Here is a 16,737-nt window from a genome sequence, read left to right as displayed (position 1 = left end):
CTCCGAGTGACACCCCTTTCAGAGAAAGGTCTCGGACGGTTAGCATCAGTGGAGATGGCAGCATCTACTGAAACTGAAATAAGCTGGAATTATCACTAAGTCAGTCCCTGTGGGCCACCCATAGTGGTGGAGAAGAAGAAGAATGGGAAGGTACAAATGTGTATTGACTATCGGACACTGAACTGACATATAGTCCCCAACCAGTATACTGTTCCACAGATCGAGGATGCTCTGGCCTGCCTGAGTGGAGCAACATGGTTCAGTGTGTTGGACCCAAAGGGTTAGTATTATCAGATACCCATGAATTAAACTGATAAAGAGAAGATAGCATTTATGTGTCCGTTTGGAGTTTTCCAGTTTGAGAGAATGCCCAGGGCATATCAGGAGCACCAGTTACTTTCCAACATGTCATGGAGAAGACTGTTGAGGACATCAACTTGCTGGTGTACTTGGATGATCTCGTAGTGTTCGTGTCTACACTGAGACGAGGGCTACAGAAAAGGCTAGACCATCTATAATCATATAACAATTACAGCACAAAAACAGGCCATCTTGGCCCTTCCAGTCCGTGCCGAACGCTTACCCTCACCTAGTCCCACCGACCTGCACTCAGCCCATAACCCTCCATTCCTTTCCTGTCCATATACTTGTCCAATTTTACTTTAAATGACAATATTGAACCTGCCTCTACCACTTCTACTAGAAGCTCGTTCCACACAACTACCACTCTGAGTAAAGTAGTTCCCTCTCGTGTTACCCCTAAACTTTTGCCCCCTAACTCTCAACTCATGTCCTCTTGTTTGAATCTCCCCTACTCTCAATGGAAAAAGCCTATCCACGTCAACTCTTATCTATCCCCCTCATAATTTTAAATACCTCTATCCCCCCTCAACCTTTTCAATGCTCCAAAGAATAAAGACCTAAATTGTTCAACCTTTCTCTGTAACTTAGGTGCTGAAACCCAGGTAACATTCTAGTAAATCTTCTCTGTACTTTCTCTATTTTGTTGACATCTTTCCTATAATTCGGTGACCAGAACTGCACACAATATTCCAAATATGGCCTCACCAATGCCTTGTACAATTTTAACATTACATCCCAACTCCTATACTCAATGAGCAAACATGAGGAAATCTGCAGATGCTGGAAATTCAAACACCAACACACACAAAATGCTGGTGGAACACAGCAGGCTAGGCAGCATCTATAGGGAGAAGCGCTGTCGACGTTTCAGGCCAAGACCCTTCGAAGGGTCCTGACTCTCTCCCTCCCCTCCCCCTCTTCTCTCTCTCTCTCTCTCTCTCTCTCTCCCCCTCCCCCCCCCCCCCAATGGTACAACAGCAACTACCTCGACTTAAACTAAACTGAACTGAGCTGAACTCTGCACCATATTAAGACTATTCATTTACCCCTAGACTTCGATAGAGCTTGGTTTTGATTCCTATTTCCACACTTCTGTATGTATCATTGCTAACCTGTTTTATATGTATATTTGCATTTTATAGTACTATATTACTTAGTTTACTAATAAACACTTTCAGTTACTGTAATACCAGACTCCAACGTTTATTCCATTTCTGCTGGTTTGATAACCCAGTCATAGGGTACGTGACAAATTTGGGCCTCGTCCAGGATTTGAATGTCACATTGGGGGGCTGTTGAATTGATTGGGGTAAATTCCCTTATCTAATTTGGTTGTGTGGAAAACCAAGAAGGAACACAGCAGAAATGGAGTCTGAGGTTAATAAGTTTGTGGCGGATCCAACCCCTGAGGGGCTGGACGAGGCTAAGAGGGAGGTACTGGTGGGAATTGCTCAGAAGTTAAAAATTAAGGTGACCACTGGCATGAAGAAAGCTCAGGACAGCTATTAATAGCACATCATTACGTAGCCAAGGGGAAATTCGAAGATGTTTGTTGAGGTTAAAGCACTTACTGAGGCTGAGGGTCAGCTTCAGGCAGAGAAAATAAAGTATGAACATGAGTTCCAGATAAGGAAGCTGGAGGCAGAGAAGGAAAGAGAAGAAGCCAAAAGGCAGAGAGATGAAAGGGAGAAAGAGAGGCAGTTTGAGCTGGAAAAGTTAAAGGCAATGTAGGATGGGGGACGAGTGCTGGACCCAGCCAGAGGGTTCAAGGTTAGTGAGGAGGTTAAGTTGGTACCCCCATTCGAGGAGATGGATGTCAATAGGTACTTCCTCCATTTTGAGAAAGTTGCTATGAATCAGGACTGGCTGAAGGAGAAGTGGGCTGCTCTGTTACAGAGTGTACTTAAGGGGAAGGCTCAGCAAGCCTATTCGGCGTTGTCCGTAGATGAGGCAAAAGATTATGATGAAGTAAAAGGGGCTATACTGAGGATTTACGAGTTGTTTCCAGAGGCATACCGGCAAAGGTTCCGGAATTTGAGAAAGCCGTAGGGCTGCACGTATTTAGAGTTTGCCCGTGAAATGCACATGTACTTTGAGTGTTGGTGTGCCTCAAAAGGGGCTAGTGAGGATCTGGACGAATTAGAACAATTGATGCTGATTGAGCAGTTTAAAAGTTGCATCCCTGAGGGTATGAGGACGTACTTGGACGAGAAGGAGGCAGAAACTGTGTCTGCGACTGCCAAGTTAGCAGACGAGTATGCCTTAACCCACAAGGTAAAATTTCCTCCAAGTAAGAGCTACCAGAGGGGTAGTAGGGATGGTAGAGAAAGCCCACCAGCTAAGTCAGAGAGTAAGCTGAGGACTAGTGGAAAGGGTAAGGAGGAGGAAAAGCAGACTGGAAGGAAGTTTCTTAGCTTTACGTGTTTTAATTCTGGGAAAGCTGGTCACGTAGCATGTAAGTGTCTGGCTCCAAGGAAAGAGACAGGAAAGGGAAAGGCGCCAACCCCAACTGCCTGCATTAAGCCGGCTGAAATGTCGCTAAAGAAGGAGGAGGAGGAGCCAAGCAAAGTCCAGGAGGGATGGGAGAAATTTCTTTTGACTGGGTTGGTATCTGTGAAGGAGGGGTCAATCCTAGTGCCAGTGAGAATCTGGAGAGACACTAGGGCTTTTCAGTCCCTGATCCTAAGCAGTGTGTTGGACTTTAGTGCTGAGACTGAGACCGGTGACGTGGTGATAGAAGGGGTTGGAAAAGGGACCGAGGCAGTACCGTTGCATAAAATAGTTTTGAAGTGTGAGTTGGTATCCAGACCAGTCACGATCGGGGTGTGGTCTGCACTCCCGATACGTGATGTGGATGTCTTACTCGGGAATGACCTGGCAGGGTGGGATGTGTTCCCAACAGTTTAGCTCACGAGTAAGCCTGTAAGTGTGGAGGACCCGCCCACAGATTCTGAAGTTTATCCTGCTTGCGCAGTCACCCAAAGCATGGCGAAAAGGGCTGTTGAGAAAAACCCTGATGTAGATGAGGCAGACGTTGATTTAGCTAAGACGTTTTTACCGACCCTGTATCGGAAGGGGTTAGGGGACAGTGAAGTTAAGGAGAGTAAGGGCGTCGAGGCAGATTTTTCGTTGGCAAGGAAAGACTTTGTGGAGGAACAGAGCAAAGATGAGAAACAGATGTGGCAACTGGAAGGTCCAGTGTTGGACACTGATGATTTATGTAGCTTGGAAGAGCTGTTTGCAGTAGAAGAATTTAAGGAGTGTGTTCCCGATGATGTAAGGGCATTCCGAGATGAAAAGGATGCCACTACCTTGAGCGTATCTGCTGGGTTAGCAGACGAGGTTGTTTTAACCCGCAAGGTTGAGTTTACTCCAGATGGGAGTTTCCCGGAGTGTAGCTGGGGGGATCAGGGGAACTTGGAATTTGAAACTGGGACTGGTATTGAAAGCCTAGAAGAGGCAGATGTCGTGTTTGCCTGTGTTCAGGTTGTTGAAGTACCTGTGGATTCACAGGGTACTGAACTTTGTGTTAAAACTCAGGAAAGGTCTGAGATGTCTGATTTGGTTAAAAAGGAGTGTAGTCCTTGGGTCAGATGGACTTGGTTCAGTGAGTAAGGGGTTAACCCTGGTACCAGTGGAAAGTGAGGATTCTCAGTCACTTGTGTTAGAAGGTGTTCTAAAAGTTAGTGATGAGATGAAAGCTGGTGAGGTGAATATTATTGAAGATATTGAGAAAAGTGTTGCTGGACTTTTGAATAAGGTAAATTTAAAGTCTGGATTGGTTTTTGAAGCATTGACCATGATGAAGGGACAGTGGTTAGGTAACAAGGTGCTTGCTAGTCTGTTATAGTTTGTTTTGGAATTTAAAGATAAACAACTTGGTGATGTTGTTCAAGTATGTGATTTGGAGAGGCAAAACTTGAAGTGTTGTTTTGACCAAGAGGGATCACCTGCAGGTGTTATACTGGAAACTAATAGACTTAAAGATCCTGAAGATAAAATTAATGGCTTGCTTAAAATTAATGAGTTGTTGGGAAGTTCAGCAAACGGGCTTAGTCTGGAAAACATTGGTGATAAGCTAGCACCTGTGCAGGGGGTCTGTGAAGGCCTTATCCAAGCTGGTATGCAAGCTGATCACGTGATGGTTAAATGTTCTGTGTAGAAGTGGAAAGGGGGCAATGGTTGACCAAACGCCACTTTGAATAATAGGATCTGGCTCTGCAGAAATTTGATTTTTTTTTTGTGACAAAGCTTGTGAAAGATAAAGACAACATAATGGTAGATTGACTGAATGTTAAGTTTAAAAGTGAAATAGAGATTAGTATTTGTATACGCTTCTGTAATGTACTACATGATAATCACACATGTATTAGTTCAACCTCTGTAATATACACCTACGTTAAAAACTATTCCACTGTAGAAAAAGAATTACTGTCTCTTATTCTGGCGTTACAGCATTTTGAGGTTTACATTTGTTTGGCACAGAAGCCATTGATAGTTTATACTGATCACAATCCATTGGTATTTTTGACTAACATGAGGGATAAGAATAGGCGACTGCTAAGTTGGAGTCTGATGTTACAAGAATTTGATATAAAGATACAACATGTAAAGGGGACTGATAATGTAATTGCTGATTGTTTATCTAGGTGTTAGATTTGAAATTATATCTGTTACTCTGTTGGTTAATGACCACTTATGTATTATATTAGACTCTGTAACGTGCCTTACTATTGAATTCCACCCCCCCCCCCCCCCCCCGTAAAAATTCTTTTAAGGGTGGGGGTGTGATGTGTGATGAGCAAACCAGGCTGAGATGGGGTCCAGAATTGACCCCCCCCCCCCCCGTGAACTATGCTGCTAACGAGGGAGAGAGAAGAAGAGGGGGGAGGCACCCAGTGCAAATGTGAGAGAGAGAGAGAGAGAGACAAAGGTTTAAAGTTATGGCTCCATGGATGATTATTTACTTTTAAGTGGGTTTAAGTGGTGTTTGTTATCAGGACCAGAGCAAAGGGTTGAGACCCATTGCTTTCATCAGCTAGAGTCTGCCACCCTCCGAATGAAACTACCCTATGCTCAAATTAGAGTTTCTGGCATTGAAATGGGCTGTGGTGGATAAGTTAAGTGATTATCTATATGGTGCCAAGTTCAAGATAAGGACTGACAATAATCCATGGACCTCGGCGAAGTTGGATGCCACAAGTCATCACTGGTTGATGGCGTTGTCTGCTTATGATTTCAGCCTGAAATATCAGCGGGGAGCTGGAACATTGAGGATGCATTGTCCTGACATTCACGAGGTGCTGGAAATGGATGGAGAGTGGGAGGGCATTCCTGCCTGTGGTGTTAAAGCAATGTGACAGTTTTCCACAGTGGGGAAATTAGAGTCAAGGCTATGGCATGATTGTTGTGGATCATTTGGGAGTTTCTGGTTGTGCTGTTTCATAAGCATATTGCAACTTGATCACTCTGGATACGAAGCGGTTGCCTGCCTTAAGTTCTGCAGAATTGGCGGCAGCCCAGCAAGACTATCTTTTTATGGATGCCATTTAGTCATGTGTTGTCAAGAGGGATATGGCCAAGTTGAAAAAATGAAGCAACCTACCATACCCCTACTGATGAGGAAATCGGACAAACTGGAGTTGAGAAATGAGGGTCGTGTGACCTCCAGACAGCCCTGTGGTTTTTCCTGAGAAGAATTGGAGGAATATGTTAGTCATTTCAGGCAGGTCATTTGGGATTTGAATAAGACCTGTGGATTGGTCTGAGATTGGTTTTATTAGCCCCTGAATGAAGCCTGAGGTAAGTTGTGCATCTGATGTATTCAGGAAAGAAGCTGCCTACGAGAGTTGCTCCATGGGTGTGAATGGGTCTCAACCCTTTGCTCTGGTCCTGATAACAAACACCACTTAAACCCACTTAAAAGTAAATAATCATCCATGGAGCCATAACTTTAAACCTTTGTCTCCATTTACGGTGTGAGGAGCTACTTGATGTAGTGTGTGTGAATTTCTTATCCATAGAGCCTGATTCCAGCAATGCTGCAAACGTCTTGGTTATTACTGAACACTCACTACATGTTCAAGCCTTCCCCACAAAGAATCGGAGGGTATCAACAGTTGCCAAAGTGTTATGAGAGAGCAAACACGAGGAAATCTGCAGATGCTGGAAATACAAACAACAACACACCAAATGCTGGTAGAACACAGCAGGCTAGGCAGCATCTATAGGGAGAAGCTTCCCTATACTCGACAGGTATATGGAGGAAGTTAAGGTGGGGGGTTATATGGGAGGCAGGGTTTGAGGGTCAGCACAGTTGTGGGCTGTAGGGCCTGTAATGTGCTGTACTATTCTATGTTCTATGTAAGATGGAGGGTGTCAGATTTTTGAATCATTAAGCTCTCTAACAGAGAAGGTGGGACCTGTACAGAAGAGATGGTTTGCACCTGTATTGGAGGGGGACCAGTATCCTAGCAGGAAGGTTTTTCTACTGCTGCATGATGGGGTTTAAACTAAAGTTGCAGGGGGATGGGAACCAGTGCCAGAACAGAAAGTGGAAAGGTTGTGGAGACATGTTAAGACCTCAAGCAAAGTCAGGAATCAAAAGCTTGAGCATGGTGCGACCAGTGTCCTGAGCTGCATATATTTCAATGGGAGAAGTATCATAGGAAAGGCGGATGAGCTCAGGGCATGGATCCACGCATGGAATATCATAACCATTAGTGAGACTTGGTTGCAGGAGTGGCAGGACTAGCAGCTCAATATTCTGGGGTTTTGATGTTTTAGACGTGAATTAAAGGGTGAGGGGTGGTGTCACTAGAAAATATCATGGCAATATTCAGTTAGGACAGATTGGAGAACTCATCCAGTGAGGCTTTATGGGTGGAACTGAAGAATAAGGAAGTTATGACCATGTTAATGGAGCTATATTATAGACCACACAACAGTCTGCAGGATTTACAGGAACAAATTTGTTGAGATCGCAGATTTGCAAGAAACACAAGGTTGATAGAGTAGGTGGTTTTAACTTTCCACATATTGACTGTGACTCCCATACAGTAAAAGGACTATAAAATGGAATAGTTAGTCAGATGTGTTCAAGGAAGTTTCCTTAATCAGCACATAGAAGTCCCATTGAGAGGGTGTCATACTTGACCTGTTAGGGAATGAGACAGGACAGGTGACAGAAGTTTATGTAGGGGAACATATTGAATGTAGTGATCATAATGCCATTAGTTTCAAATTAAACACGGAATAAGATGGGTCTGGTCTGTGGGTTGAGATTCTAAATTGGAGAAAGGCCAATTTTGATATCAGAAAGGATCTGGCAAGTGTGGAATGGCGCAGGCTGCTTTCTGGCAAAAGAGTACATGATAAGTGTGGGGCCTTCAAATGTGAAAATTTCAGATTACAGTACAAGGCTTGCATGTGCCTGTCAGAATAAAAGGTAAAGATAACAGGTTTAGGGAGCCTTAGTTTTCAAGAGATATTGAGGCCCTGGTTAAGAAAAAAAAGAGATGCAAAGCAGGTGTAGGTAGATAGGAACAAATGAGATACTTAAGGGCTATAAGAAAACAGAAGAACACTTAAGAAAAATTAGAAGGGCTGAAAGAAGGCATGAGATTGCCCTAGCAGACAATGTGAAAGAGAATCCTAAGCGATTCTACAAATGTGTTAAGAGCAAAAGGATTGCATTGGACTAATAGGACTCCCAGATCTCTGGAAGATCAGAATGGTACTTGTGTATGGAGCCAACAGAGATGGGGAGATCTTAAATACATTTTTAGCATTTGTATTTACTCAGAAGATGGACACAGTCTATAGAAGTGAGGCAAAGCAGCAGAGAGGTCATGGGCCTTACACAGATGACAGAGGAGGTCCTGTTTTCTGTCTTGAGGCAAATCATGGTAGATAAGTCACTAGGGCCAGACAAGGTGTTCCTTCGGACACTGGGAGGCAAGTGCAGAAATTGCAGGGGCTCTAGCAGAGATCTTTCAATAATTCTTAGCAACAGGTGAGGTATTGGAGGATGGCTAACGTTGTTATGCTGTTTGCGAAAGGCTCTGAAAATAAACCAAGAAATTATAGGCTGGTAAGCCTGACATTAGTAGTTGGAAAGTTATCGGAAGGTTTTCTAAGGGACTGGATACATATTTGGATAGACATGGCCTGAAAGGTCATGTCTAACCATTTTTATGGACTTTTCCTAGGAAGTTACCAGTAAAGTTGATGAAGGCAAGCCAGTGGATATCTTCTATATGGACTTAGTAAGGCATTTGACAAGGCCCCACATGGGAGGTTGGTCATGAAAATTCAGTCGCTCTGCATTCAAGATGAGGTAGTAAAATAGATTAGACATTGGCTTTGTGGGAGCAGCCAAAGAGTAATAGTAGATGGTTATCTCTCTGAGGAGGCCTGTGACTAGTGAAGTGCCGCAGGTATTGGTGCTGGATCCATTGTCGTTTGTCATCTATATCAATGATCTGGATGATAGTGTGGTTAACTGGATCAGCAGATTTGTGGATGACACCGGAATTGGGGGTGTAGTGGACAACGAGGAAGATAAGAGCTTGCTGTAGGATGTGGACCAGTTGGAAAAAATTGGCTGAAAAATGGCAGATGGAATTTAATCCAGACAAGAGTGAGGTGTTGCATTTCGGTAGGATCAATCAGGGTAGGTCTTACACACTGAACTATAAGGCACTGCAGAGTGCTGTAGGACAAAGGAATTCATTGAAATTGGCAACACTGAAAGAAAGGGTGGTAAATTTTCTGATTATGACTTGGCCAGAAAGAAATTTTATCAGTGAATTATGACAGTGTTACAAAAGTTACACTTGTGCAAGTAAATTTAGAACTTCAATCTTGGGCTCAACAAGAAAATTGAATTCCTTTCCATTTCTAATGAACCACTAAATGCAAGCTAAAATAAAATGAGTTATGTGTTTCCTCATTATAGCAGGAAGATGCCCTAGCACAACAGGCGTTTGAAGATGCCCGACGAAGAGCCAGAGATTTTGAAGATAGGGAACGGTCCCATCGGGAGGACATGGAGGTGAGAGGTTAGAACATTTCTTAATGAGTTAAGGATTGTGGGAGGGGGAAGTTGGATTGTCAATGTAAGAAAATGGTCATTAGAAAGATGAAAGAGCAGATACTGGAATATGTAACTAAAATCAAACTTGTAGGATAGAGGCCAGTGCAATAATCTATGTTTCACATTTAGACCCTGAATCAGTCTTTCATCGCATAGATCTAGTTGCTGTGATGTTTCCAGGGCTTTTGGAAAATTACAGTGGTTTTTCCGCAACACACAGTGCTGGAGGAACACAGCAGGTCAAAAGCATCCGTGGGGTGTACAAGTGAGGAAATCCAGGATCCAATTATCACAGTGTGATGGTGCTGACTTCAGCTTTGAATAAACAGTCGCCGTTTTGGGCAGAGACCCTTCATTAGGAACAGTTGTTTTTGCTTGATTGTCTTCTGATTGAAGATTATTTTCTATTCACACAGATCTTTCCTTTACAGATGAAATGCAAGAAAATATTAAAATTTGTGTAGAAAATCTTCTGCAAAGATTTTACTCTCATTTTAGCTTATATGAGAAGGCAGTCCTGTGGTAGGAAATGGGCTTACAAGTTGAACTTTTGACTCAGATGAAACCTAGAAAACATAGATGGAGACTCAAAACTTAGTTGGCAATCTAAACTAGTCTTGCATTAAAGTGTTTTACCAGAATCATCACCAGAACGTAGAGGGAGATAGCCAGTACAGATGTCCCCCCCCCACCTTTTACAAAGGTAGAGTGTTCCTATGAAACCTTTCTTAAACCGAAATGGCGTAAAGTGAAGAACCATTAATTTATATGGGAAAAATATTTGTAAAAACGAAAATCATCTTTGTAATGTTAAAACAGGTTACTAATGTAGGCCTTTGTAAAAGCGAAGTGGCGTAAAGCGAACATTCGTAAAGCGGGGGACACCTGTATAAAGAAGTGGGAGGGAGGAGCTGGCATGCTATATGTAGAACTAGGTTTAATAGAAATATGTAACGTTCATATAATGGGAGAGAGAAAACAAGGAATTATAGACCAGTTATCCTGACATCAGTGGTGGGGAAGATGCTGGAGTCAATTATAAAAGATGAAATAGCGGCACATTTGGATAGCAGTAACAGGATCGGTCTGAGTCAGCATGGATTTACAAAGGGGAAATCATGCTTGACTAATCTTCTGGAATTTTTTTGAGGATGTAAATATGAAAATGGACAATGGAGAGCCAGTGGATGTAGTGTACCTGGACTTTCAGAAAGCCTTTGATAAGGTCCCATATAGGAGATTAGTGGGCAAAATTAGAGCACGTGGTATTGGGGGTAGGGTACTGACATGGATAGAAAATTGGTTGGCAGACAGGAAACAAAGAGTAGGGATTAACGAGTCCTTTTCAGAATGGCAGGCAGTGACTAGTGGGGTACTGCAAGGCTCGGTGCTGGAACCGCAGCTATTTACAATATACATTAATGATTTAGATGAAGGGATTAAAAGTAACATCAGCAAATTTGCAGATGACACAAAGCTGGGTGGTACTGTGAAATGTGAAGAGGATGTTATGAGTATGCAGGGTAACTTGGACAGGTTGAGTGAGTGGGCAGATGCAGTTTAATGTGGATAAATGTGAGGTTATCCACTTTGGTGGCAAGAACAGGAAGGCAGATTACTATCTGAATGGTGTCAAGTTAGGAAAAAGGGCGGCACAACAAGATCTAGGTGTCCCTGTTCATCAGTCACTGAAAGTAAGCATGCAGGTACAGCAGGCAGTGAAGAAAGCTAATGGCATGTTGGCCTTCATAACAAGAGGAGTTGAGTACAGGAGCAAAGAGGTCCTTCTGCAGTTGTACAGGGCCCTGGTGAGACCACACCTGGAGTATTGTGTGCAGTTTTGGTCTCCAAATTTGAGGAAGGACATTCTTGCTATTGAGGGAGTGCAGCGTAGGTTCACGAGGTTGATTCCCGGGATGGCAGGACTGTCATATAGAAACATAGAAAATAGGTGCAGGAGTAGGCCATTCGGCCCTTCGAGCCTGCACCACCATTCAGTATGATCATGGCTGATCATCCAACTCAGAACCCTGTACCTGCTTTCTCTCCATACCCCCAATCCCTTTAGCCACAAGGACCATATCTAACGCCTCTTAAATATAGCCAATGAACTGGCCTCAACTGTTTCCTGTGGCAGAGAATTCCACAGATTTACCACTCTCTGTGTGAAGAAGTTTCTCCTCATCTCTGTCCTAAAAGGCTTCCCCTTTATCCTTAAACTGTGACCCCTCGTTCTGGACTTCCCCAACATCGGGAACAATCTTCCTGCATCTAGCCTGTCCAATCCCTTTAGAATTTTATACGTTTCAATAAGATCCCCCCTCAAATCTTCTAAATTCCAGCGAGTATAAGCCCAGTCAATCCAGTCTTTCTTCATATGAAAGTCCTGCCATCCCAGGAATCAATCTGGTGAATCTGTTGAAAGATTGGAGCAACTGGGTTTGTATACACTGGAATTTAGAAGGATGAGAGGGGATCTGATTGAAACATGTAAGATTATTAAGGGATTGGACACGCTAGAGGCAGGAAACATGTTCCCGATGTTGAGGGAGTCCAGAACTAGAGGTCACAGTTTAAGAATAAAAGGTAGGCCATTTAGAACGGAGTTGAAAAACTTTTTCACCCAGAGAGTTGTGGAATGCTTTGCCTCAGAAGGCAGTGGAGGCCAATTCTCTGGATGCTTTCAAGAAAGAGTTAGAGCTCTTAAAGATAGTGAAGTCACGGGATATGGGGCGAAGGAAGGAACGGTGTACTGAATGTGGATGATCAGCCATGATCACAGTGAATGGCGGTGCTGGCTTGAAGGGCGGAATGGCCTACTCCTGCACCTACTGTCTATTGTTCAATGTCCATATGGTTATTTGCCAGCCCAGCCTCGTTTGATTAAAATGTCTTTAGCAGAGAATGTACAATTTTTCTATCAGGAATTATTTTATCTAGGTGTTATTCCTCTCACATTATTGAACAAAAATTAAATAGTTCTGTGCTCAAGATAAGGACTCCCAGATTTTTGTCTAAAAGTGGATTTTAACCCCTGTATTTCTTTATTCCATGTCATCTACATGTAAAGCATCCTTTTAAATAGATGTGAGGTGGTTATTATCACTATTCTCACCCAATTTGGACTAAATTAAAAATCATTGCATTTGCAAATCATTACATTTGTCTGTGCTTTGTCCTATTCAGATTTGATTGATCCATTTATCTGATTTCTTTTACTTTCAACTTGCTTTCCAAACATCATAATTAAATATAGGCAGTAACAATATTTTAAATGCATGGTCATTGAAATGCAGGCAATTCAGTTCACAACAATGATACATAGGAAATGCATAGCAAAATAATTCTCTAGTTGATTCCAGTATTCAAAGTTTAGAGTAAAATTTATAATCAGTGCATACATGTCACCACGTACAACTCTGAGATTCTCTTTCTGCGGGCATACTTGGCAAATCTATAGAACAGTAACTGTAAACTGTGCAAATGCAGATATAAATAAATGTAACAATATAAATGTGTCCTGTAATGTGTAGCTATCCCCTTTTGTTCAAGAACCTGATGGTTGAGGCGTAGTAACTGTTCTTGAACCTGGTGGTACGAGTCTGAGTCCTGAGTCCTATACCTTCAACGTGATGGTAGCAGCGAGAAAAGAGCATGGCCTGGGTGGTAAGGATCTTTGATGGATGCTGCTTTTCTGTGGCAGCAGTTCATGTAGATGTGTTCAATGGTTGGAAGGGTTTTACCCTTGATATACTGGGCCGAATCCACTAACTTTTGTTGGATTTTCCGCTCAGAGGCATCGGTGTTCCCATACCAGGCCATAATGTACAATCAGCACTTTTTCCACCACACATTTATAGATGTATGTCAAGATTTTTGACGTGTATAACGTCTACAGACTCCTGAGGAAGTAGAGGCGCTGTCATGCTTTCTTCACAATTATATTTATAGGATAGGTCCTCTGAGCACCCAGTATTAAAGTTGCTGACCCTCTCCACCTTTGATCCTCCAATGATTGCTGATTCATGGATCTTTGGTTTTCCTCTCCTGAAGTCTATAATTAGTTCCTTGGTCTTATTGACATTGAGTGAGAGGCTGTTATTATAACACCACTCAGCCAAGTTTTAAGTCTCCCTCCTGTATGTTGATTCATCACCACCTTTGATAGAGCCCACAACAGTGGTATCATCGGCAAACTTGTATGTGTTGTTGGAGCTGTACTTAGCCACACAGTCGTAGGTGTAAAGTAAGTAGTACAGGGGGCTAAGTTCTCATCCATGGGGTGTACAAATGAGGAAATTCAGGATCCAATTATTACAGTGTGATGGTGCTCACCTCAACTTTGTTTGATATATGTGACTTGAGACTCAAACTTGTGTTCCATTTGCACTTTGCATTTCTGCTTAACTGGGTAGGGTTACTGGTGACTCAGTGTATAACAGTAAGTTTAGTAACTGATCCACTTTAAAACAGTGGATTCCAGTTCTTTGGAACACATCGAGACCAGTACACTTTGGCCCAATTAATCTGAATTAGCTGAAATTTCATGGAAATTATTAAAAGGTATGAAAAGACAAACTGCTGTTTAACTGAGTAACAGATTATGCATTTAAATTAAATACCGAACAAATTAAAACACTATCAATAGTACTACAGTACTATACAACTATGTTAGTTCCTAACTTAAAGGAATTCATCCGTTGTACACTGTCATGTTCTTTGACTGTAAACGAACAAAATTAGCGCAGATAATGGACTGCTTTCACACAATGCCTTTGATTGTATTCTCCAAATCTTCTTTTTCATTGTAACGTTCAAGATGATTGTTGATACCTTCAGATTCTTAATAGTTCCTAACTTGCTGAAGAATTTAAATGGTTTCCTTTTTCACTCATGACCATTTTTGGCATCTCCAAGCTTGAATAGTTGAAATCGTAGTGAGCTGAATTCTGAAATGTCTGGTTACTACTTTCTTACCAATTATCAGTTGACAAAAATCACTGTTTTTGAACACAAATACATGTGACTGATGCTAGTTAGAAACTGTTTGGTAACTGTCTCCTGTACCAACTTAGCAGCATAGTGTCCCAAATAAAGGGAATCCTGGCTATTTTCTTGATTAGTTTTTGTTCCTTTGGAGTTGTCTGAAATAGCGGCTGTCCCAATTAACTGATGGCCTAATTAACTGAAATCTATTGTATTAACATTTATCTCAAATGGTTAGAAATTAAAGCAAACTTATAAACTAACCTGGCTGTATTTGATCAGTCAGATTCTTTGTAAGCAGTCGAGCTTTGCTGAACAGTTAACTGCAGGTTAACTGTCAGCTAACTATTACTTGGATTGCACTACCTGTATGTATAATCTATATTTTCATTTATATTTATCATTATTATTGTTATGAGCAGAGAGACAACATCTGCCGGAAGTAAATTCCTTGTATGTGCATAGGTACTTGGCGATTAAATTCTGATTCTGAAAAGTTGAATATTTCCTTACTTGAAATTATTCTAATGGAGAAGATTACTGTCCATTCTGAGTCGATCGTAAATAACTTTTGGTCTTTGTACAGCCAGCAGAGATTGCAGCTCCAGGTTTCACAGCACTATACAGATTGCGTGCTTCTGTCTGTAAGAGATGCGTGAGATACAGAACTTCTGATGTTTCAATCTGTAGTATTGTTACTCTTTTCTTTCCTCCAAACATGGTTTGTGGACTTTCATAAATATTGCTTAACCTTTTTCCAATATTTTCTGCTATTTGATTTCCATATCCACATAGCTTTTTACGGTATTATCCCTTGGAGTAAAACTTATTTACCGGTAGTTTAAACAACACAAAGTCAGTGATTTTACTCAATATCTTGGGTGGATGAAGTTTCAATCAAATGTAATCTTGTTTTCTTGCTGATTGTGACCTGAAAGCAAAAGTGGTCATTTTAGTATATCTTGGATCAAAATAATATGCTGTACATATTTTGAAATGTGAAGAGAACTGATGGTAAAAATAAAAGCACATCACATTTTAGATAGTTTTGGCTGAAGATGAAATGCTTCAGAAATGTTTTATGTCATGAGTGTCGCTCCTTTAACAGAGCTGGGCTAAATCTTACCTCCTGTTCATCTGTTTATGGTGTAATAGTGTTAGAGTTAGTATGGCTGCAGTGCCATGGTGGAGCTGGAGGAGAAAATGGATTTCAACTGATATAAAGATTAGTTTATTTGTCGTGAATATTGAAGCATACAGTGAAATACATTGTTTGCATCAGATCAGCAAAGATTGTGCTGGGTAGCCTGCAAGTATCCTCACACTTCAGGTGCCAACATAGCATGCCAACATATCACTAACCCTAACCATACATCTTTGGAACGTGGAAGGAAACCGGCATGGTCACAGGAAGAACATACCTATAGTTAACGATGGGACATGTTATTTAGTATGAGATGAGAAAGGCTCACAGTTATTAAGCTGATATGTCCTAGAAGGTACTATTTATTAAAGTCCTGCACAATGCTGTTGGATAGTGAGTAAACTTAGATTGTGGTTCTTTTAAGTGCAATTTGGGGTGAAGTATAATTTGGCAAAGTTGTTGCAATTATGCCTCTGCTACCTTTGTCCTAGAATGTGAAACCTTGATTTGCGGGAATATGGGTAAGCTATTCTTCCATTCTTTTATCTTGACTCTACCTGCTGGTCATTTAAAATTAAGAGATTTTAAAATTAAGATTTGTATCTCCCAGCTAGAAAAGCTATTAACTTCTAATTGTCCTAAAATCAGTGTCTTAACCTAAGTAGTATGTGGTGTAGTCTATTCAGCTCTTTGAACATGTTCTGTCAGTCTTTGTCATGGTTGATCAATCTTGATTTCTCTCTATCCCTAGATTCCCTTGGAACCCAAAAATCTATTGATTTCTCCCTTTGTTCTCTACTAATAACAGAAAACTAAAATCTGAATGAAACTTTATTTAAAATGTATCGTAGCAGCTTTCGGTGACGTCATCGTCCAGAATGGCAGCCCAAAGTAATAGCTCCTCTGGAAAAACGCTTATTTTGCCCTGTTAATCCGCCAAATACAAGATCTCTTAAATATCTGAACTTGTAAGGGGCGCAAGAATGGGGAAAAGGAATGGAGATGTTTTAAAAAAGCATCACTGTGGAGCCTGTGGACAAGGGGGGTGCAATGAGCGGCTCTCCTAAACGAGTGCATGGTAGTGAGGCTGAAGCTGGGCTTTGTTTCAAGCAAAGCGGCAAATTTAGTAAAAATTCTGGAAGAGATA

At 41.7% G+C, this 16,737-nt stretch overlaps 1 protein-coding gene across 3 annotated transcripts in view; it reads left to right on the top strand.

The window, feature by feature from the left end:
* Positions 1–16,737, top strand: part of cbfb (core-binding factor subunit beta) — a 113,908-nt gene that overhangs the window by 78,403 nt on the left and 18,768 nt on the right. Inside the window, exon 5 of one of the 3 annotated variants that reach the window (XM_073069768.1) lies at positions 9,323–9,425. The exons of 1 other annotated variant lie outside the window; for it this stretch is intronic. In XM_073069768.1, coding sequence (XP_072925869.1) covers positions 9,323–9,425 — 103 coding nt within the window. The remainder of the gene's footprint in view (positions 1–9,322; positions 9,426–16,737) is intronic. One more of the 3 variants, XM_073069767.1, reaches the window with a different exon arrangement.

The sequence above is a fragment of the Hemitrygon akajei genome, chromosome 17, assembly GCF_048418815.1.
Source record: "Hemitrygon akajei chromosome 17, sHemAka1.3, whole genome shotgun sequence".
In the NCBI taxonomy this organism is placed as follows: Eukaryota; Metazoa; Chordata; class Chondrichthyes; order Myliobatiformes; family Dasyatidae; genus Hemitrygon; species Hemitrygon akajei.
The sequence above is the reverse complement of the archived record's forward strand: the minus strand, read 5'-3'. Positions and strand labels throughout refer to the sequence as shown.